At 39.6% G+C, this 24,967-nt stretch overlaps 1 protein-coding gene across 1 annotated transcript in view; it reads left to right on the top strand.

Moving 5' to 3' along the window:
* LOC140141269 (superoxide dismutase [Cu-Zn]-like) overlaps positions 1-24,695 on the top strand; it is a 43,420-nt gene extending 18,725 nt beyond the window's left edge. Inside the window, exons 2-5 of the mRNA XM_072163078.1 lie at positions 8,084-8,177; positions 10,275-10,344; positions 21,197-21,314; positions 23,305-24,695. Coding sequence (XP_072019179.1) covers positions 8,084-8,177; positions 10,275-10,344; positions 21,197-21,314; positions 23,305-23,412 — 390 coding nt within the window. The 3' untranslated portion in view covers positions 23,413-24,695. The remainder of the gene's footprint in view (positions 1-8,083; positions 8,178-10,274; positions 10,345-21,196; positions 21,315-23,304) is intronic.
* The last annotated feature ends 272 nt before the right edge of the window (positions 24,696-24,967 follow it).

Here is a 24,967-nt window from a genome sequence, read left to right as displayed (position 1 = left end):
AGGTAAAAAGCTTTTAAACATATCGTACAGAAGAGGATAGGAAAAGTAATATTATTAAAAATAGCACTACAGAAGATTCGAACTCATGGCTATCATTATAACCTATTATAGTTCACAAGTCACAGCCTCTACCGCTGCGACACGAGGAACTCTCTGAACAGTTAATCGATTTATAATGTATATTAAGTTATTCAATGTACGTATGGTCCGTGGCGTGATAGAAAACTTAACTGAAACGTATCAAATAGACATAATTTTATCGGTTTACTCCGAATATATTTGTTGGCAATGTATTTAGGGTTGTAAAAATAAATTTGGAATTTGGATTCATTAACTTCTCCACGGTCGACAAAATTTAAAGAAAGAAAATTACATTCATTTCTTTTTTTAAACTGATTGTGTCGACCGTTAGCGTTATACTTATTATAAATAAATCTGCACAACTAACAACGGCCCTCCTACAGTGTATAGTGGTTTTGTTAATGCTTTGTGATCACGAGATCTAGAGTTCGAGTCCCATTGTCGCCTGTTTTTTTACTTTAAAAATCTGCACCTTATCCCTTTTTAAAATCTCAGATGACACCTACGTCGGTTCAAATTTTAACAAAAATAATTATGATCAATAAAGAAATCTGTGAGAGTATAGATTTTAATTAGCGATGTCTCAAGAATTTGAATAGATATGATTTGGTTTATCGTTCATTATCGAACTCCATGCACACGTACATTGTCTTTACCTAGAACTGGCTCATTTCCTCGGACAACGAGGCAGCTACGCAACTTAGGACGCGCGAAGCGCGCCCCATGTTACGCGGCTGAACCCACGACTCGGACGACGAGGCCTATTCATAGGCAAAAGCAAATTAAAACAAAACAAATGGAAAAAAAAATTGCCGGGAATTGAACCCACGCCCTTCCGTTAACTGTCAGTCTCCTTATCCACTGAGCTATTGAGGTGTTGTTATTCTACGTGCACCTTTGTACTATAGATTCATTATAAACGAATAAAAAGTGTTAAAAACTAATCCACTTGTTTCATGCAATAATAATTGGCTTATTGAATAGAGAACCACGGTATTCAGACCTGTTCTTCACAAATTAGATTCCAAAACTTGACATAAATAGAAAATTGCACGGTATGCAAGCCAGTAAACATTATAGAGACATAGTATTAAAATCTTTATTGTGTCTGCATACCGTAAAACTCATACATTGATATGGTCTAAATTATCCCAAAGAAATCGAGTATCATTAAATAGCTCAATTGGTAGAGCGCGTACCATTTAAACGGGAAAAGTTAACCGCAGGGGTTCGAATACTACATGCTTTTTTTTTATTTTGATCCCGTTATTTTATTTTTCCTTAGTATTTACTTCTACAGAATAGATTTCAGATTTTTTTTGATCTAAATAATATTTTACAATGTGTTTGGTCAATGATGTCTTCTGCTATAAGTATGAAATTATACTAGCTGGGCATGGTGTGATAAGCCTTTTGATAAGCATGAAACCATACTTAATATTCAGCTAGCTTAGTATGCAATCTGCTGACTTCAGATATGCAAACTGTTATTAAACAACATTTATTTTCATTTTAGACTTTTTTATAGTCTATGTTTTCTTCATTTCAGCTTAATTTAGCAGTTGTCATGGTTGTGTGTATATTCCTATTACTATTAGATACGTTGTAATAAAACACGATTTTAAATATTTGTATATTAATTTTCTCTGAGGGTTTGCAGCAAAATTGATATTTTATTTTCCTTGGTATGGGTTTCAGTTGTGGCTAGTAGTCAGGTAATGATGATGGTGATGATGATGATGATATGATGATGATGATGACGACGACGACGACGATGATGATAATGATGACGATGATGATGATGATGATGATGATGATGATGATGATGATGATGACGATGATGATGATGATGATGATGATGATGATGATGATCATAATTAATACACAAACGACAAAGAGGAACAAACATGCCTAGCATGTAATTCTATTTTTAACATGGAAACGTTTGACCTCTTATCTTCTCGCAAACTAAGATTGTGCATATCTTATCTCTTCAATAAACATTGTGAGCATGTCTACTATTTCCATGCTGTGAGTGATACCATAGAAACGTGCTCTTTGTTTAAACATTACAAGTAACATGAGTGGCAAACATTAATGTTTCATATTGCTTGCAACCTCCCCCCCCCCAAGCAATGTTGGAGCCAATACTAGATCAATTGTCTGTTCCTGTCTCAGTATCAAAACAACATTGACTGGTGGGTGCGGGAGGGGGGTTGAGAATTTCATACTAAATTAAATCCATCATCACTGCCATCATCGTCACCATCACGACTCTAATAATCATCTGACATCAGTTGTATTATCCATCATCATCATCATCATCATCATCATCATCATCATCATCATCATCATCATCATCATCATCATCATCAACAACAACAACAACAACAACAACAACAAAAAACAACATCATCATCATCATCATCATCATCTAAACCATCATCATTATCACCATCATCATCACCATCATCATCATCATCGTCGTCGTCATCATCATTTACACTATAGCCACACAAATAGAAATCTAACATTAACTGCAAGTCATCAGAAAAACAAAATATTTTAAACAAATTATTGTTTTATTACTGTGCGCACAGTTTGCAACAATAACATCAACTGCTAGATTATGCTCAAATGAAAAATAAAATAGACTTTCAAAAATCTATAATGAAAAAATATTTTGTTTGAGATGATACCGATGAATCGATCCCAAGTATATCGATTATCGGCAAGTTCCTCTTCAAAGTATCGATCAGTTCCTCTTCAAAGTATCGATTATCGGCAAGTTCCTCTTTAATAGTATAGATGAATGATGCGAAACCAAACTAGCTGTTGAGGAGACTATAATTATTTACGATAAGCCTGTCCAAAATTCAAGAAATTGGTAGCCAGCAAGGAAGCTATTTTTGTGTGAATTCTCCGATTTCTCCGGAAATACATCGACTTGGAGCGTCAAATTTCAGGATAGTACTGATAAAAATACGATCTATTTTGTGATACCAAAAACTCATTAACAATGACAAAAATCGGGGGGTGATGTTGTCGATCGGGTTATGGACCTTTAAGCAGTGGTTTCTTCACTGATCTGGACTCCTCTCTACTAATATATCGCAAACAGGCCCGTAACCATGATTTCGTGGGGGGGTGCTGAGCTGATTTTGAAAAGGTTGACTTTTTTCAAAATTTGGACCTTTTTGGACTGGGCGGATTTTGAAAAAGTGGACTTATTTTCCAAAATTTGGACCTTTTTTGACCAAAAGAAAAAAGATTGTCGCTCACTACGCTCGCAAATGGGACCTTTTGGGTTAAAAACGGGGACTTTTTTGGCCATTTTAGGATGGGGGCGACGCCCCCACCCCAGCCCCTATGGGTTACGGCACTTATTTCAAATAAATAAATTATATGGTCTTTATAGGTTTCCTTGAGTATGTTGAGGAAAGCCGCGCTTTTAGCCTTTTTCACATTAATTTGGCCATAATTATTGTAAATTTGGATTATAAAAAGTCCAGATATTGAGCCAGAGGGATTATCAAGCTGCCCCGTTACCAGGTCTGCATGCCGTATAGGCTGCGCACTTGTTTTATTTTTATTGGTGTCCCCGGTGGCATATCTATAGATGGCGGATACCTTCAAAATACGCCTAAGATAATACGCTTAACCTTAGACGTCTAAGATGCAATCTTAGACGTCTAAGATGCATTCTTAGGCGTCTAAGATGCAATCTTAGGCGTCTAAGAATTTCGCGGTAGACTTAAGTCAACGAATCACAGGACCAGCAATTCCAAACATCCAATCATCTTAGGCGTATTCAATTATTGACCAATGAAATCTTAGACGCCTAAGATTTTACACGCGTAAGAATTCTTACACGTCTAAGATTGATATTTTAGTCACCTAAAATCACCTTGGAAGACTACTACCATCGCCGACCCATTTTGTACCAGGTTGTAGAGCAGGTTGACGAAATAACACGACCAACACAGCCTTCAACATCATCTACAGCGTCTAGCCAATATTACACCCCCCTCCCCGCTTCTGTGGCATGTTGGATGGTCAAATTGGCGTCGGGGACTTTTTTTTTATAAAACAGGGTGGGTGGAAGTCTGCAAGCAATTTCGGCAGGTCGAAAAGGGACACAAGCAATTTTTTTTACAGGGCACCTTTTAAATAACCATAACATGCTCTAAAAAAGTGACAATGCTGGGGGAGAGTCTTGGGAAAATTATAACCCTCCATTACTATGGATATTGGCGCCAATCCAGCTTGAAATGTGGACAGAGAATCAGCCTGAATTGTCAAAAAGTGGCTGAAAAGAACAAAACAATTGGCCATTGTGCTGATAGAGGGAGAACATGTACCCCCCCACCCACCCCATCACCCCTTTCCCTCTGGGAAAGACGCCCATGGCTATGGAGAGAAAATGAGTTCTTTAAAAACAAAACACCCAGCCACTGTTCGAAATATTCTCTAACCCAAAGCGTCCGTCGTATGTTTTCATCGAATTTGCGATACCGTCCATCACTGGTCACGGTCAAATGGTCAATCTTGGACGTCTAAGATAAATCTTAGGCGTGTAACATCTTAGGCGTCTAAGATTTCATTGGTCAATATTGAATACGCCTAAGATGAATGGTTGTTTGGGATTTCTGGTCCTGTGATTCGTTGATTTAAAGTCTACCGCGAAATTCTTAGACGTCTAAGATTGCATCTTAGACGTCTAAGGTTAGGCGTATAATCTTAGGCGTATTTTGAAGGTATCCGCCATCCATACATATCAGCAGTGAGCGGCGATGAAAATGTTCCTGATGGTCACGAAACACGCAAAACCTTTCCATTTTACACTATTATATCACAAACAAAAGTGATATGTTGTGGTAATTTGCAACATTACACTATTTTTGCCCCAAATTAAGGTCATTAGAAAATCATATTGGAAAAAGCCAAGTGTTATTTATCTCTAATTAGCGACCCACATGTAGATAGGGGTCCAATAGTCATTTTTGTTGATATAGGCCTTTGTTGATATAGGCCTATTGAAGTTAAATTCCCTCCGTATGTTGCTGTGATGATTAATACATTTTGAAGAATCACAGAAAATAGACACTAACAAAATTGTCTCTTGAGTTAAAGTCATTCACCCCCCCCCCCCAAGAAACTTGCTTTAAAAAAATAGAAAATCACACCAGACAAATTAATTTAAATCAAGTCAGACACCCTCAGATGTCGTTTCAAATCACATGGAGGCAACGGACCGGTAGTGCAACGTCATTATAGTTCCTTAAAATGCTTAAATATGAGCATAATATTCGTGTATTTCCACACAAATATTTGTATTACATTTTTTAGGAAAATATATAAAGTTGAAATATTCTAAGGCAGTCGGACATGATATATCGTGCATAAACTTGGCGCATTGTTTCAATAACAAATGTATTTCAGAACGCCTCGCGGCGGCGTGTTTTTCCGTACCCCCCCTTAAAAAGGGGGAATTTGAATTGCCTTTTTTGTATTTTGTTTGCTTAAATATGGATAAAGTTTGATTTCTGTTGTTAATAATGCAAATAAAACACAGATGAGAGATATCAATAAGTTTTATAAACGTTCGACTTCTTTTCATTAAGTTTGTCGTTTTACCTCAATTATTTATCTTTGGCTTAGTGGCGCAATCGGTTAGCGCGCATTGACATATTTTTTTCATATCACGCGTATATCCCGGGTTCGAACCCCACCCAAGCCTTCTCAAATGATTTTTTTTTTCTTCTTCTTTTTTACATTTTCCCAGCTTGTGTTTTTCATATAGAACTGGTCAAATTCATACAAAAAATGTTCCTTTTTTTTTGGTTTGTATATTTAATTGGAGAATACTGTCAACTTTTTTCCTATTCGGATCGGGGGGGCGAGTATGCAACTATTACATAAATTATTAGGCCTACATTTTTTCCATATTTTGAAAAAGCAATTTGAGTACTTTTGAAAATTTTGAATATGAAATTAAAGAGTATTTTGTTTTCAGTAATAATCAGTTTTATTTTTATTTTTCGATTTTTTAACTTTTGGAATATTTTATAACAGTTGCGTGCTCTAAACATCGATCTACATGAACTCCTTGACCTGAGTACAGGGTGTATCAAAATGATTGGTACCGGGCTATGTGACATTTTCAAAAATATATCAAAAATATAAAATTGCTTATTAATATAGTTTTTGTACTATAAATATAAAGGGCATGTGTTAACTTATTGATCTATTAATCTGAAGTTGATAGGTTGATGCATCTGGGAGCTATTGTCATTTAAACGAAGATCAACGTAATCATGGTTTGACTTACACAACACAAGATGAATAGGTTCACTGCTTGAACCATTTATTGCATACATACTCTTCAATATCTCAACTCAGTATACATAACATAAAATTGCTTTATACACATGCTTTAAGAAAGATAGTTCCTGAAGTCCCTGCCTTACGACTCTGGCAGTGTGAGGTGAAGCCCTATCTTGAAAGAACTTAACAACTGGGATGGGTCCATTCTGTAACTGCTCATATCAAATTTGGAAGCATTGCAAGTTATAGCATGTTTGCATGGGGTAGGCCTACGCCTTGCTCTTCGAAACTGTCTCCTAAATCTTCTCTGCACTTCTCCATCGCTTCGTGTCGACCAGTGATTCTTAACTATCTTAAGCCATTCCAATAACTTTTACCAGGTCTATAAACTAACCTACACTGTCTACAGTCTATAGCCATTCTGCCACACTATCTACATAGTAATCTCAAAAATACAATTTAAATTACCGCCCTGGATGGTGTTGATACACAAACTTCTTTCCCCCCACCTAAATTATTCAAGTCAATAATATTACTCTCAAGTAATAAATATTGATTATTACATTAATATATATTATGAATGAAGAAATAGGCAAGGAAAATATTAAACATTTCCATGAATTTCAACATATCATGCTCACAAGGTACTTGCAGTAAAATAGAGCTTTGAAAATGGTGCGCTACTGATCCAGCGTTACGATGAAAAGTGTAAAAACACCTACTTTCCTTTAGAATCATGTAACTTCTGAATAGAATGTGCTATCTTTATGATCTAAAATTCTTAGAGAAGATAAAACTACTATAATTACAAATATTTAAACAATTAACCCCAAACTGGCACCAAAAATAGTAAAAAAATTCGGCAAAAAATGAACAGTCTTCGGTACCAATCATTTTGATACACCCTGTATATTTATAGAATTCTCGGAACGTGTTGTGGCCGTGTGTCAGGGGCGAAAACATTTGTTTTGCTAAATTTCAATTTTCTTCTCATTTCCTGTTGTATAGACCTATGCCTATACGCGCGAGATTCAAACATTCTAATAATAGGCTATTATTCACCAAAGGCAGAAATCAGTGATGATCAGGGACTCTATTGTATCTATTGTAATATAATAATGCTGGGTTTTCTCCATATCGCTTTGCAATGGTGTTTAACGGTCTAAAAAAGAAGATGCACAGGGCAATTCTGAACAATTCTCGTCGGTATATGGAGCTGCCGCCACGATTGTTGCGGATTTTCTCGTCCAGTGGCTTTTCCCCACGGTGACCAAAAAATTGGGAGGAAAGGTCGTTACCAGAGGCGTTGTTCTTGATTTCCCCTGCCAATTGCATGTTTGACTGATCACCACAAACTATACAATAGGATTTCCCGACTAGATCAGTCTTACTTTGCGGAGGAACTTCTTTAATTTCTTAAAGAAACTAGTATAGAAATATTTTAAGGCACTGATTTTTTATTCTCACTGCACGGATTTCTATTCTCACTGCACGAACAATTGCTCACGGCAAACTTAAGTTATATGGCGTACAGAATAGTATCGAAATGGCATTTCACCCAACACTACTGAAATTTCATGGGTTTGCGTTTTAGCTGTACACTGCAAAAACAGTGTTTATTTTTTATTTGGCTTTAATACCACAGCTCTCACATCTCTCCTTGATCATACCATAGGACACATGGCGTGTACTGATAACTGGACAAATATCTGGGCTGACACCGGGCCCACATGGATTCCACATCCATGAGTTTGGGGACAACACCAATGGTAAGCATGCCTGATAAGCTCTCCCTCTAAGAAAATGTCCCCCACAATTTTTTTAACCATTGTTATAGAAATTCAGTATTGTTTGTGGAGCACTGCCAGATGGTACGATATATAAATCTGATTATAGCGATGTTTTTAATGGGATTTATCTTTGTAAAACTGATCTCGAATTAGCCCCAACCCCCGTAATACGGTCTCCGATTTAATAAAAAATAGGGTAGGTCGGTCGGCAATTATTTTTAGTAGTAGTAGTATTACGGGGGTGGGGGTCTAAATTTTACTATTTCGCCACCAGAAATATGCGCGGAGGAATTTGTGTTAGCAACCGAATTGGCGTGCACTCACCTACCGCAGGACGATATAATCCAACTTCGAGGTAAAATAGCAAATAGCAAACACGCTGAAATCATCGAAAGTACCGGAACAAAACATCACCAAAGACGAAAGGAAAGCTATCAAAGACTTGAAGAAAGTGGAGGATATCATAATATTACCTGCTGATAAAGGCAAATCGACCGTTGTATTGGACAAAGCTGAATATGAAGAGAAAGTTACTACCATGCTTGGAGACAAGAAGACGTACGAGGAACTAGATAAAGTGGTCATAGATAAAGAAGACATTCTCAACTCACATGACGTAGTTTGTTCACCAACACCCCTATCGACCAAGTATTAGACATTATTCAAAGCAGACTTGAGAATAAAAACATATTGCGTCTTTACAACAGAGAGACAGGGTTTAAGCTAACCAGTAAGGATGTGGTAGAACTTCTTGAGTTCATACTAACTACCACATATTTTACATTCAAAGGTAAGATTTACCGCCAGCTTTTTGGTACTGCGATGGGCAGCCCTGTATCACCGATTGCAGCCAATATATTCATGGAGGCTCTGGAACAGCATAAGCTATGGTTGCGTTATGCGGATGACGTGTTGGAAGTTATAAACAAAGACAGTGTCCAGCGTCTTACCGATCATATCAACCAAGTGGACAAATCGGGTTCAATAAAATTCACCTTTGAGCAAGAATCTCAAGGCAGCCTTCCATTTCTGGATATGTTGATTGTGAAAAAAGAAGACGGCACCGTAAAGTTACTGGTCTACCGCAAGCCAACACATACAGACCAGTACCTCAACTATCAGTCTCATCACCCTCTGCATCAAAAGCTTGGTGTGATACGTACATTGTATAACAGGAAAGACAGTGTTGTGACAGAAGAGGAGGATAAAGTGGAAGAAGAGAAGCAAGTGCAAGAAGCCCTCGGAACATGCGGCTATCCTGATTGGACCTTTAAAAAGGTCAAAGACCAGATACAAAGCGTCAAGCCCAAGAAAGTGAGCAAAAAGACTGATGATAAAACCAGGAGTAAAGGCATGGTTGTGCTTCCTTATGTAAAGGGTGTCACAGAAAGAGTATCTAGAGTTATGAAAAATTACAACATTTCTACTGCGATGAAACCGCACAACACTCTCAGAAAACAACTGGTACACCCGAAAGATAAACGCGATCCAAATAACACCACTGAGGCAGTATATAGGATTCCCTGTATGAACTGCGAATTGTCCTACATAGGTGAAACTGGCAGAAAGTTTGGCACGAGACTTGAAGAACATAAAAGTGAGGCGGAGAAAGTGAGCAAAACGGTAACCACCAGAGCAGGTAGAAAGGATAACAACTACACACAAGTCGGCCATTACTGATCATGTCGTTGACAAGAATCACGTCATAGGATGGGGGAAGCTGAGGTCATCGGCACAGAGCAAAATAGATACACTCGCTGGATAAAGGAGGCTATAGAAATAAGAAAGAGGAGGGGCACCACCATGAACAGAGATGAAGGACAGTACCAACTCTCTCACATTTTTGATGAGTTCCTGACTCAGGTGTCAAGAAAATCTCTTGAAGGAAAACAGACTGGCAACTCCAAGATCAACGCTGGAACTACTTCTAGCGTCGGTTGCCAATAGCAGACCCTACCCATCAAGTGTTGATAAAGACAACAGGTGTTGTTGAAACGTACACAAGTAAGTGAACATTCTGGATCAGATACAAAGAACTTTGTTAACCAGTCTTAGTTCTTGTATTTTGCTTTGCAGGGTGCACCAGTGCTGGACCCCATTTCTATCCGAATGATAATGTTCATGGAGGACCAGAGAATGCTATTAGGTAGGTCGCCCGCCAGGGTTATTCATTCGATACATGCCAAGCTGATAAACCAGTACTTGCAGGAATATGAGGACTTGCCAACTAGCAGAAACCAGAAATGGTACTTTACCTTTCAAATCAGCTGGGAAATGATCCATGATTCAAGAAGGCCTACCGGATATTCAAATAACATGAAATAACAGCCGGTACTAAATTCAGTCTATACACACTATTCCTTTAAAATACAGCACTAAAAATATTATCTTGTTTTGCCAAATGAAACATATATAGCTAAATCCTGATACGTAAGTTAAAGCCATATTATAACATTTGCTGAGGGGAACGCCCTCAAAAATATTTTAAATTCAGGTTTTTACACGATTGTAATGTACTTTAGAAAACAAAGATTCTCTGCAAAAATCAAGACTTTAGGTGCTGTAGTTTTGTCAAAATCCGAGATTTTGAATAAACCGTCGGAACCGTCGTTTTATTATTACGATAAAAATATTAGTCGAACGCGTATGCGATGTTCATAACACATACTACGTACACACCCCTACCCATTTACACCGCCAAACGAGGACACCTAGCTTTTCACTGTACAACCGAGGACCTAGTATACATTTGACTTTTTGCATTCTAATCATGGACATTCGTGTGAAAACCTGACAATTAATCGACTAACCGAGGACTTCGACACATTACCGGCATTGGCGGACCTACCCCCTATGCAATTTTGAGCTGTATAGCGCCCTCTGCAAGCGTTAAAAAAATGAGGATGTCCTCGTTTTTGTGTGTGTCTGTAGTTTATAAGTGAAATGTCAAGTGAGTGTCCTCGTTCGTAGGTGAAAACGCACGCGGCGTGCAGGACACACACACACACACATACGCCATAGGATCGTACCGTATTACAACCGCCGGAGTAACATACAGGGTGTCCCAAAATGACTTATACCGGGAAAGATGGAATTTTTTAGGTATGAAAGATATTTTTATTGGTCATATTGTTTTGCATTTCAACTTCTACGAATATTTAGCTTTCTCAGATTTTTTTTAGATTTTAAGAATTGGACGTTTCTAGTAGAAGTTAGAGAGGATTGCGTAAAAATGGTGAATTCCAAGTTTTGACAAAGCAACCTATTCTGAAAATCTGTAAAATTAATAACCGTTCAGCACAAAGTTATTTGGAAAATGTTATGCAGTATATTTTTTGTGTCCTGTTCTTACCTCTACTAAATCGTCGATATCTATCGTTTATTTATGATGTTACGAAGCAATCCTTGTATGGAATAAAGGATTTGCTACGCTTGAGTGACCTTAAACTATTCTTTCTTTGGCGGCAGTTTTGAAACCAATTATTGCGGTGTGTGATTTTCATCATTTGAAATGCCGGCAGAGATGGATTTTTCATAAAAGTATAGAGAAGGTTCGTCCTTAGGGTCTTTTTATCTTTTCAGTTTCCGTAAGTCTATTGTTCAGATACGAAAACGCAAGGGATTCAGTAAGTTTAATGTAATCTGACTTCATTGTTAACTTTGAAGTACCAATCAGCTTATTTCAATAGGCGTGGATGCCTGTGTCAATAAAGGCTGGATAGACAAGGTTATGGATCACCGGTGTCATGGGTGTTAACACCAGTGTTTTTTATGGTCTAGCGCCCTCTAGTCTTTGACACTGTTATTGATTCACATGACAAAATGCCAATCCGAATGAAACGGTCCACTTTTTTCTGTAAAAACGTTGAAAATAAGCCTTTAAATCACAAAAGGTCCGCTTATGAGCATGTCGCACCACAATACACCTGTGCAGGGCCGCAGAGTCGCCCTTCCCTCGTCTATCACCCTATTTTGCTTCCTCCTCCCCCCCTCCGAATGATCAGTCTCCCCACTCTCTCCCCGGTCCCTTCTCTCACCACTCGAGTTCTTCTCTTTCTAGTCTTCCCGTCTCTCCCTCTCCTCTCTTTCTTCCTCACCCCCTCCCACTCTCACTTGTTCAGTCTCAAGTATTCCCTCCTACCCTCCCTCCCCCTCCCTTGCGAAATTTATCAGTATGATCCATGACTGAAAATAAGCTCTGCAAAAATAAACATTTAAAATAAACCCGAGTCTTGCATATAGGCCCAACCAATTATCAGATTAGCTTGCCATTGTTACGAATGAATAGAATAAATTATCTTTGCTCCAATGCAATTCTTTTGTATTGCATTTCAATATAAAACATGATTACCAAATCACCACTTGTACGCGCCTCATTGGGAGATATTTGACTATTTTAGACGCTCGTTTCATCGCCAATATGAGAGACTTTTGCTTTTAACTTGGCAACATTGTTAGTATATATTTCAATGCAAGACTATTTTTACGATCCACTTACGTCTAGGCGTAAGTGCATATACACCAAACACAAGTCAATTGAAGCCGTACAATTTCCCGCGAATTTAGGACCGTAGAATTTAGACTCTTCTTTTGTCTAGATTAGCACCCAACCGCACATCTCAAGGTTTTATGTAAAAAATCAATATAACTTACCAAAACGAAAACTGAAATTCACGAGCTTCAAATTTTCAGTAACAAAAGGCTAGAATAAAAGATTGGTCACACCTGGGAGACTACCACTTCAGAATAACAATGACTTACAAAAACGGATACGGATACGGAAACAGAAACTGAAAAGATAAAACGACGGTGAGTGTCACAGCATGCATTTATGTCCACAGTATATTGGCAAACCCACAGCTACGTGACGAAGAAGATTAAAATTGACTATGGAGGATCCTTGAGGATGTTATATCCTCTGTAATAATGACATTTTTGGGTAAAAATTGGGGTAAAATCACATGAAAATATGTTTTTCAACCTAAATATCTGATGTTATATTGAAATGTTTCACTTAATCCCATATCAAGAATTACTTAGCATTGTAAGCTCTACACTCTACATCTGTGCCAAATTTGTTGTATTTCCTATAAAAGAATGTAGGATTTCTCCAATATATTGCACAGTGCGGCTGGATGATGGTGATAAAGCATCCATGTGTTATGATGCCTTTGCACTGTAAATTACACACATGCAGTTTTCGTCCATTTTCAGTAATAGCAATGTCACGCGAAAACGATTCAAGCTATTTCCATGAAAGTCATAGAATACGTAGGAGACATGTGTAGCGTTGTATTGCACTTATTAAGATTAGATACACTGTTGACTATATATTTTTAATATTTTGTTCAAACACGGTAGCGAGCAATTGACCACTCGCCATTGAAATCTAGACGGCAAGGCCTGGGTGTTACAAAAATGTTGGCATCATATATTGCAGCTAATTATGTCCTATACTAAAAGAATGAGCGACGTTTGTGCGTCATGGGTTGTGTGGGGGTGTTTGCCAGCAAACGAGGATACATACTCATACTGCACATTCAAACCGCGGACCACTCTGCAATGGGGGACCATCCTCGGTTTCTGAAGGTCTGCAAACGACCGCAAAATTGCATGTATAATGTTAAATGTATTTGAGAAATACGACCTCTATCGGTATATTAGATATTACGTCCGCAGTTGCTAGGTTAAATTCCATACGGCCAGCAGTTTGTCTCGTTTTTGGCAGGTTTACATGGTCCAGTAACCATAGATGACTGACATGTGCTAACAAAGGAAACAGTCACTGCAATCAAAATATAATCTGTGTACAGACAGATAACTGTGTGGGTATCATTATAAATTATAATATAATATAATAGAGGCGTGTCCAAACATAAGTTCACACCCCTTCAAATATGAAGACATACTGCATACCCTATGCCATACACACAAAAATACACAAACAAAATGGCGGAAAACGTCCTCGGTACGGAGTACGGATTCGGACGACCACGTTTGGATAGTCCTCAACAGCGTCCACGTTTGGAGGCGATTACACGTGGGGGTGGGTGGGTGTGGGGTTTGTGGGTGTGTGTGTCTGTCTGTCCGGTTATGCATTTCGCCGCGCCTCGACACATCAATCTGATATTTAGGATATGGATAGGTATCGGGAAAAGCATGTCCTTCAGGTGGTTTTTCAGGTCATCGGAGGGCAAAGCCAAGGTCGTGGATTTTAAACTTTGTCCGATCGGGCTCAAACTTGGTGGTTGGAATACTTGATACCAGGAGAATATATGTGCGCCATGTGCGAGGTCAACCAAGGTCAAAGGTCATCACGGAGGGTTCAAATTTCAAACTTTGCCCGATCGGACTCAAACTTGGTGGGCGGAATCCTTGATACAAGGGAAATATATGTGCGAAATAAAATGAAGGTCAGCCGAGGTCAAAGGTTATACGGATGGTTCAAATTTCAAACTTCGTCCGATCATGCTTAAACTTGGTGGGTTGAATCCTTCATATGAGGGGAACATGTAAAAAATATAATCAAGGTCATCCGAGGTCATATGGGTATCAAGCTTTTTGCAAAAAAAGGTAGCCATTTAGCCATTTAGGCCTTCAAGTTGGTGTTAATGGTAGTGATTTTCATTTTTGTCGGAATGGTATGTGAGTGCCCCCTCCTCCCATCCACCCCACCCCCGGGTGTTTTCTATTTAAAAAAAATCAAATTCGCTCCTTGGCTGCAATTTTAAAATTACCATTTTGTGTGTGTGGTAATGGGGACTTCGCCTTTAAAATTAAGTTAGATTGATAACATTTCCCAATCATAATAATAATAGGTATCGGGAAAAGCATGTCCAACAAATGTTTTTCTGAATTATATATGTGCTATACCCACCTTATTATTTTTCCTTGTGTATTTTGTCCTATTATCTATGCCCGTGTAACGGGGCGTAGATATTGTATTTGTTGTGTTTAGTCTTCGACTTCTCCTTCTCCTCCTTCTTCTTCTCACGCTTCCTTTGCACTCCTCTAGCTCAAGAACCAAAGTAGCCTCTGGGCCCATACTAGGTACAATGATAGCCCATGACCTCTAGAAATTTCCTAGAGTAGCCCCGACCCCAGAGGTCAAAGGTCATGGGCTACATGGGGCAATATGTGTAAAATTTGAAGCATCTCTAGCCCAAAAACTATAGCGCCCTCAGGGTTCATACTTAGTATAATGATGGCCCATGACCCCTAGAAGTAACTTATGGTAGCCTAGACCCCAGAGGTCAAAGGCTACAGGGGGAAATATGTGTACATTTTAAAAACCACTTTAGCTCAAGAACTATAGCGCCCTCAGGGTTCTTGCTTGGTACAATGATGACCCATGACCCTTAGATATTTCCTGCAGTAACATCGACCCCAGAGGTCAAAGGTCATGGGCTACAGTGAGCAATATGTGTAAAAATTTCAAACAGCTCTAGCTCAAGAACTACAGCGCCCTCAGGGTTCATAATTGGTACAATGATGAAAGCTTAAAACAAGTGCTTTCACATGGTGCTCACCAAGTTTTCGTTTGTGAATAGGAGAAGGGGGTTAGGTGTGGTCACGGGCATAGATATTCGTGTTTGGTAAAACACATCACTGTGGCATCTAGTATTTTATTCTTGGAGGTAGAGTGTATAAGACACAAATGTGTACATAAATGGTTATTCCATTTGGAATCCACACTACCCTTGTGGAAGATTTTGGAAATATCTTCCACAGGAGGAGTTTGAATTTCAAATGGAATGAACACATTAGCAGCTCCATTTGAAACCAACCCTCTCTCAGTCGAAGATTCAGGTTGAATCTTTTTCAGTGTGTGTATGAAATTCAAATGGAGCTGCTAATGTGTTCGTTCCTTTTTAAATTCATACTACCCCTGTCCTGTACCAGAATAAGGACATTAGCTTTCTTTGCCTCCCTAGCTCGCTTATTTTCCCCTTTCACTTGTTCTTCCTCCTTCTCAGCATCTAGTTCCCTAGGAATATTAGTTGTCTTTATCATCTTGTAGGGTAGAGGCACCTGAGACCTGGGAAAAATCAAGACTTCACCGATGCCACTGTATGGGTACATACACACAGATCTCGCTCAGTGGCGGCTCAGGTGCATCCCCATATGATTTAGTATGGGTGGCAACTGCACTAAATGCTGAACTCTTTATCTTTATATCTTTTGAGTAAAGTAGGAGTAAGTCGGGCCAACGGCGACTAAACCGTCAACCCCACTGGTTTTCCAGATGGGATCCAGTGAGGAGGGTGGCTGGACACCCCGATTGAAATAAATACAAGATCCATCTACAAGAGCGGAGGAGCTCTCTTGAAAGAGCCAACGGCTATCCAGCAAAAGGAGGGTGGCTGGACACCCTGATGAAAATGAATGCAAGTTTTTATCTACAAGGACGGATGAGCTCTCTTGAAAGAGCCAACGACCATCCAGCACAAGTTGTACATGACAGTGCCATGGCAACATTACCTGAAGGAGATGCTTTTAAAGCACCAGCAAAGGCAAGATCCGCAGGAATCCCAGTCAGCGGAACAGCACTGAGACAGAAGGTAACGGGAGCCCACTGTCTTAATATCTTCCCGAGAATACCATTATGAGTCGCAGATCAGAAAGAATACGTGTTAAACAGATGGGTGTTGGGACCCTTAGGGCACCTATCCGAGATGCTACTGAGGAAGAGGTTGCTGAGCCTGAGAGGAGTGTGAATGATGACGGCGTTACCCCAAATTCTACGGAAAGGATAGCGCTTGACGGCAGCATTACCAATCGGTCTCATGTCAACCTGATGGGGAAGAAGGGAAAGGTCTTCCAAATAGGAACATGGAATGTAAGAACTATGAATCAGGATGGAAAACTGGAGCTGCTACTTGAAGAGGCAGATAGACTACATCTAGATGTTCTTGGCCTCAGTGAGACTAAATGGAAAGGTGAAGGATCTTTTCAACCAGACAAAAACACCAAAATCTTGTTCTCAGGAAAACCTAGTGGGAAGAAATAAAATGGAGTTGCTATAATCTTGAAAGGAGCGGCATGCAAGGCATTTGCGAGCTACAATCCCATCTCCGATCGACGCATCACTGTAAGACTTCTTGCTAAGCCCAAACCAATAACCATCCTGCAGGCTTATGCCCCAACATCCAGTCACGATGATGCAAGCATTGGGGAAGAAGGGAAAGGTCTTCCAAATAGGAACATGGAATGTAAGAACTATGAATCAGGATGGAAAACTGGAGCTGCTACTTGAAGAGGCAGATAGACTACATCTAGATGTTCTTGGCCTCAGTGAGACTAAATGGAAAGGTGAAGGATCTTTTCAACCAGACAAAAACACCAAAATCTTGTTCTCAGGAAAACCTAGTGGGAAGAAATAAAATGGAGTTGCTATAATCTTGAAAGGAGCGGCATGCAAGGCATTTGCGAGCTACAATCCCATCTCCGATCGACGCATCACTGTAAGACTTCTTGCTAAGCCCAAACCAATAACCATCCTGCAGGCTTATGCCCCAACATCCAGTCACGATGATGCAAGCATTGAAGAGTTCTATGAACAGATGCAATCGGTTTTGGACAAGATTAAGAAAGGAGATGTATATGTGGTTATGGGTGACATGAACGCCAAGGTTGGAGAAGGCGAGGACAAGAAATGTGGAATTGGAAAGTTTGGCCTAGGAAATCGAGTGTCTTGGATGCAAAGACATACCCTGGGGCTGACTGTGATACAGATCACATACTACTAGCAGCAAAGATGCGAGTGAAGCCAACATGCACCAAACCAAAGAGAAGATCAGGCAAACTGAATGTTAAGAGGCTGAATGACCCCACCATCAAGGCCAAGTTCAAGCATGAATCCGAACAACAATTCAGAAATGAAGCGATGAACCAAAATATATTGAGTGAAACTAAACCTGAATCCTTGTGGGTAACATACAAAACCATCTTGACACAGACAGCTGAGCAAACAATTGGTAGAGCCAAAAGAGTTCCCAAGAAGCCATGGATTAGCCAATAAGTACTTGATCTAGCTGAGGAAAAGAGCAAGTTGCGCAAACAAAGTAACACGCCAACCCAGAAGCAGCGATATAAAGAACTGCGTGCTGAGATCCAGAGGAGGATCAGAAGAGATAAGACAACATGGCTTGAAGAACATTGTAAGCATATTAAAGACTTTGATGCAACCGGAAAATCCAAGGCAATGTTTGAACAGATCAGATCAGTAAAAGCCAAGTCTACTCCAACACAGCAAGCATGCATCAAGGATATAGAAGGAAAAGTCCTCAGTGAATCGGAAGATATCATGAACAGATTGAAAGAATATGGTGGAAAACTGTTTGAAAAACCAGATAAAGAAGTACCACTTTCCATGCCAAAAACACCGGTTGAAGAGGTAGAGCCACCACCTCTCATATCTGAAGTTGAGCATGCAGTCAGCCAACTCAAGACTGGGAAATCACCAGGTCTTGACGGAGTACCAGCCGAGGTAATAAAATCCACAGGACGCTATGGACTAGAAGCTTTACACCAACTATGCACAAGCATATGGACAAGCTGTGAATGGCCATAAGACTTGAAAAAACAGGAGTTTGTGATGTTATTCAAGTCTGGGGACCCCAAGCAATGTTCCAACTACATCAGCCATACCAGCAAAGTTCTCTTGATGATCATTATACTTCGCCTGAAAGCAAAGCTGGAGCAAGAACTACCAGAAGAACAAGCTGCTTACAGGAAAGGACGAGGAACCAGAGACATGTTGGTATGCCTTCAGATACTGATGGAGAAGATACTTGGAATAGGTGAAGAAGTCTTTGTCATGTTCATTGATTATTCGAAGGCATTTGACTCAGTCAGCCATGTTAAACTGTTTGCTGCAATGGAAGAAATGGGCTTCCCAGTACATCCTGTGTCTCTGCTACAATCCTTGTATGTAAACCAGAGAGGAAAGATCAGGTGGAATGGTGAAAATACAGATGAGTTCAGCATGACCAAAGGTGTGAAACAGGGTTGCATTGCGTCACCATATCTTTTCGTGACATACACAGAGAAAGCGATGAGGGATGCTGATGTAGATACTTATGGCATCAAAGTAGGAGGCATACCAATCTCAAACCTTCGTTATGCAGACGACACCGCACTCCTTGAAACATCAGTAGAGGACATAGAAAAATTGGCAACAGCAATAGATGAAACTGGCAAAGACATGAATCTCAAACTCAACGTGAAGAAAACAAAACTTCTTGTCGCAGAGGCAGTAGAAAAAGAGTACAACATCACAATAGATGGAGAAGAAGTAGAACAGGTCGACCACTTCAAGTATCTGGGCTCGGTAAAAACATCAAATGCAAATTGCACGGCTGACATCAAAGCCAGGATTGGAATGGCCAAAGGAAGAATGATCGAACTTCAGGATTTGTGGAATGATCGAAATCTTCCAACAGAACTGAAAATGAAACTGATCAAGATACTGGTATGGAGTGTACTCCTTTATGGCCTGGAGGGCTGGACTATGACTAAAGCAGATGAGAACCGAGTGCTTGCTGCTGAAATGTGGTTCTGGAGAAGAATGCTAAACATCAGTTGGAAGGAGAGAAGAACAAACAGAAGCATCCTTGAGGAACTTGGTGTGAAGAGACAGCTGCTTGGATATTTGGTGACAAGAAAGCTAACCTACCTTGGTCACATCCTTAGAGGAAGTGCCAGTGCATTAACACGCCAGATAATAGAAGGAAAAGTTGAAGGGAGAAGGAGGAGAGGAAGACAGAAGAAACAATGGTTTGACAACATCAAAGAATGGACAGGAATGAGCCTAGTGCAAGCCAAGCGTCTAGCTCAAAACAGAACGGCTTGGAAGAAGGAGATAAGGAGATGCAGCCAGATGGTAGCCAATCGTCAGTAGTGACGGCGGCCGAAGAAGAAGAAGAAGAAGAATTATATTATATATATTATGAGTGTGACAGACAACAGGCCCGGTCTGATCCTCTGCTCTTTACGAAAAGGCCTGCAACATTTACATACCCAGATTTGCTCTTCTGGTACATAGGACCATCATTTTACGTGACTCTCCGAACCACGGCACACCACTATGCACCCACTGTGGTGTCTGCACGTTTAGGGCCACAATGAGTGGGATTGAGGATAAATGAGAAAGCTCATGATCTTACAACCTTCTGACCGATAGCCTAGCACACCAAACTACATGATCACCCTCAACCTCTAGACTTACACTGTAGCCTTTTACAGGGTACACTAAGGATGACCACCATTTCCGTTCTCCTCTGTTCATCCGCCAGTGGACTACCGTTGAATTTGGAGGTTGTAACTCATCCGCCTTCACTACCGATGCTAACTACTCATGTTGGCTCGCTAGATCCGCCTTTAGTCTTCGTCGTAACCCTGACCAGAGAGGCTAAAGGGGTAAGCAGTGCTTGTCCAAGTCACTGCCCCCCAAGTCTATGGAAATGGAATGTATTTAAGCCTCTGTGTGTTAGGCATGGGCATCTCCAGTCTTTGCCTATAATCGCATTGCGGCCAAAACATATCACAATAAATGCCATGGCGTGATACTTTACTCGCCGTCAATCGGCATTACATAAGAACAAATGTTGACTCTACTTTGATCATAGAGAACGTGAAAGCGGGCGACACTTGGGTGGGGGGGGGGGGGTCGGCAAATTTTGCGCAAAATTTGGGGGTTTGCCTCAAAAGTGTGTGGGGGGCAAACAAAATATTGGGAGCGGGGAAATGCTCCCCCCCCCCCGTCCAATGGGAAGTTGTCGGAATCAATTTAAGATTACCATTGTGCTTTATAATATGTGCAATGAAAACTTGTTTGGAGAAAGTACTGATAACACAAAGTCGTAAGTTTATATAAAACCTGATAACCCAAGCTAAATCTTAAACTCTAACAACTACGTGTTTTCATATTGTACACCCATGATCTTCCGTAAAATATGATAACCATCATGAAACTGCATTATTTTGTTTTGTATCAGGCATGTTGGTGACCTTGGTAATGTGATTGCAGAAGCTAGTGGTACAGCTGAAGTTAACATCCTAGATAAAGTGATTGGCCTCACTGGGCCATACTCCATTATTGGACGCTCTGTTGTCGTAAGTGGGGGGGTACATTCAAATATGAAACTGTGCACATGCATGAACACCCCCTTTTTAAACATTTTACCTAAGTACTATTTTTTTTCCTCAAAAAAATAAGGGTTTTTTAATCCCTAAACATGACATGTGAGTTAGATCTTTTGAAAAAAAAAATTCAAAAAATTTCCTGTCAAAATGAACCAATTTTGGCTAAAGAATGGCTGATTTTATATGATTTTGGCAAAATTTACAAAAAAAATAATTCTCACAAAATGCAAAATCTGGGTCGGTGGGATGCTTGTTAAACAGGTTTTGTTTTTTTCGTCGCCTAATAAAATAATTTTTAGTTAGCAATGACTAATCTCGCCTACACATGACTGACTATGTCCATGATAAACATTCACTTCAATGTTTTAATGTCTTGGACCATAGAGATCAGTGCAGAGGTCTGTTACATGTATTTGAGAGTATTTACGGGGTAGCACACTATAAATCATTTTGTCCTTTTCATAAATTTGTTTTTGACATCAGTTACGGTAAGTGTAGGTAATTGGAGACCGTAGGGAATAGTAGACCATTAAGCTAAAATCAGACCTCACTGGCTGCACTGGGCTGCAATGTTGCTGTAGCGCCATCTATAGTTTGTAACAATACTCTTGTAACATTTGCAGTGCATCAGAGCTAGAGGTCGTCATTTATTGGAGAGAACTTTCTGATAATGTACCAAGGGACGAAATTGTCATCCTAGAATCTTGCTCTGATGTAAAAACACAAGGAATGTTGGGGGTGTGTTCAAGTAATGAAGGGCAGAGATTTTATAATATTTATAATGAGATAAGACACAAACTGCCTATACCATGCTATACAGCAGTTCGCAAGCGTCGTCGCCGGCCAAGTCTTACTACGATCGTGTAATGAGAAGATACCATAGAGTCCTACATAGAGGTCTAGGGAAGAGACGGTCCGAATTGACCTACCTTGACCTATAATTTATAGGAGAATCACATTTTGTACCGCTCACAAAACAAAGAGTATAAGTCCGCCCACCGTCCGTCAATCATTCTAATGAACAAATGAAACAAGCTCTGGCATTCTGGCAATGACGTAATCCTAATTATAAATGAGAAAATCAAATTGTACATGTACTGTCTGCTGTACTAGATGTCTTCCAACAAGTGCCGGAGTGTCGCGGTCCTGTGAAGGGGTGGTCTGTAAAGGCAGTTTTAATAAGAGGTTATGGAAGTGTGCTGGCCACACAAAACACTAAATGGTCATTGTGTGTAGTGGTATGGGTGATAAAATGCCACAATAAACAATGTCAGATGAATAATGTGTGTAGGTAATTGGGACACAAATATGATGGCTGTAGCGTCATCTATAATTGTGCTCAGGATAGTCAAATGACCTGCTGCTGGCCGCTTTAGTGCGCATGTGAGAATTTAAACAGCACACACTTAAAGGCATACATTGGAATGTCATCTTTCCCTGGGTAAGATCTGATACCAGGCCAGCCCATGGCCAGAGGGTAAAATGAGTAGGTTTGTTTCACCTTGAAGGCAAGGTTAGTCTTGCAAATACCGTATGGGTTAACTTTCCCCTAGGCCATCCAATATGCCATATACAGTAGGACTACAACTTGTATCTACTGGTCAGTTTATACTCCTATTTCCACATCTGTTATTCCAATGTATGCCTTTAAAAGGTTTTGTATATCCTCTTCAGGACATTCTACTCTATATCTGGTAACACAATGATGACCAAACATTAATTTATTAATGAGATCAAGGTCAAAGGTCTCTTTTAACAAACACGTGTAGGTAATGAGAGACCTTTGATGATGACGTCATTAATCCTCATTATCTCATTAATCAATCAATTTATGTTCACCATTTTGTTATACTAAAACCTGTGGTGTGCGTCATTGTGCATGTTTATGTAAATTATGCAAATGAGTTTAACGGTCTCCAATTCCCTACCTCTACCCTAATGCTTGTTTTGTTTTCAACAGGTTCATGCTGATCCTGATGACCTGGGCCATGGTGGCCATGAATTAAGTAAAACGACTGGAAACTCTGGAATCAGATTGGCTTGTTGCGTGATTGGAATCACCAAGTAATAGGGAATGGGCGTACAGGGAATTACACTGGGGTATCGGGCTTATTCAATTTAAAAAAATTTCTACATTGATGTATAAAGCATTTGCAAAGCTACATTTTGCCATTGAAATTGGGCAAATGTTTCCAATGATTTGAGCAGTTGAAGGGTTTCCAAAACAATAGGAAAGAGAAGAAACTATTTCCTTTGTTTGACTACATCGACTTCCGACTGATTTTGCTTGATCACATCACATTTGAAACCGAATGGATATGTGGTTAGGGAAGGGGAGTCACATCGGAGTAGTAGTCTGGTGGCAGAGCAAGGTTAGATGGTTTTGCCAGTTAAAATACTTTTCTTTGCTGATTATTACTCTTTGAGTGGTACAAAATAAGATTTTGGGGGATGTAAAATAGTGACCCTTGGGCAATTAGAAATATGCAAGATGGCCGCTGTGGATAATAAAAAAAGCTCTGTTATTCACTAGTGGTACCAAAATAAATAATAACTTAAAGAAGTTTGTGTAAATTATTTGCCTTTTGGATGCTTTAAATATAAATTATGTACCGTTTTAAATTTGACACTCTCACAATTCAAGAAATTTAAAATGGGCGCTGTGTAACATCATAAGTAAAAACCATTAGTTTCAAGGTAAAGCTTTTTTGCCATATTTTGTTTCTTACAATAATTAATGTAGACTCTAGAATTAAGCAGATCCAGTTTGACATTTTACTTCTTCACAATCGCATTAAAAATTTCAAGATGGCCACCACCGAAACGAAAGGTAGTAAAGACTTTTTGCAAGGGAGTGTGTTGAGTGACAGCCTAGGGTTAACAGTTTCTCATTTGGTGATATCTGAACTGACATCTGTATCAAATTATCAGCCCAACTTGTATCAACAATCCTTCCTGAGCGTTATTCCTTGACGACTATACAACAGCGCCTGCAACTGCAGCCAAAATTCTTGAAGTGTAGGACCGATCATTAAAGCAACATGTAAGTTGGTTTATAATCATCTTTGAATCTCTGAAAGACACCCAATGCCACTTGAAGATCCGTTGCTCGCTTTTGCACAAGACTCGTAACGATGTTGCCAATCAGTAAAGCTGACAAGAACTTCAACTTTGACGAGGAAATTTTGTAGCGTGTCAGACACTGATTATGCAACTTGTCGATAAGGATATTGAAGTGTGATTTATCAATGCGAATGGCTGCGCACTCTCGTACTACCTGTTTGGTTACTCTTCGGATGCTACTACCTAGAATAACCTTGTAATAAAAAATAGAAGCTCTCCGGCAAAGTTTCTTTGAGTCGCCTATAATCAGCACGAGTAAATGTGATTTCCAAATGTGTGCAGCATTCCTGATACAATTCAGCAGGATTCCAAATGCGACTCTTTACCAGATAGGACATCTACAGCATGTTTTAGGACTTCATCCGTTGCATCTTCTTCAGATGCTGCAACATCACAGCGTGTATTGTTTTTGTCACTAAGAAACCTAGTCATACAGTTTGTTTGTTTGTTTGGTTGGTTTCTTCTTTAACCTGGGACACTCAATCAATTGATAACAAAAA

The sequence above is a fragment of the Amphiura filiformis genome, chromosome 19 (genome assembly GCF_039555335.1).
Source record: "Amphiura filiformis chromosome 19, Afil_fr2py, whole genome shotgun sequence".
Taxonomy (NCBI): Eukaryota; Metazoa; Echinodermata; class Ophiuroidea; order Amphilepidida; family Amphiuridae; genus Amphiura; species Amphiura filiformis.
The sequence above is the reverse complement of the archived record's forward strand: the minus strand, read 5'-3'. Positions and strand labels throughout refer to the sequence as shown.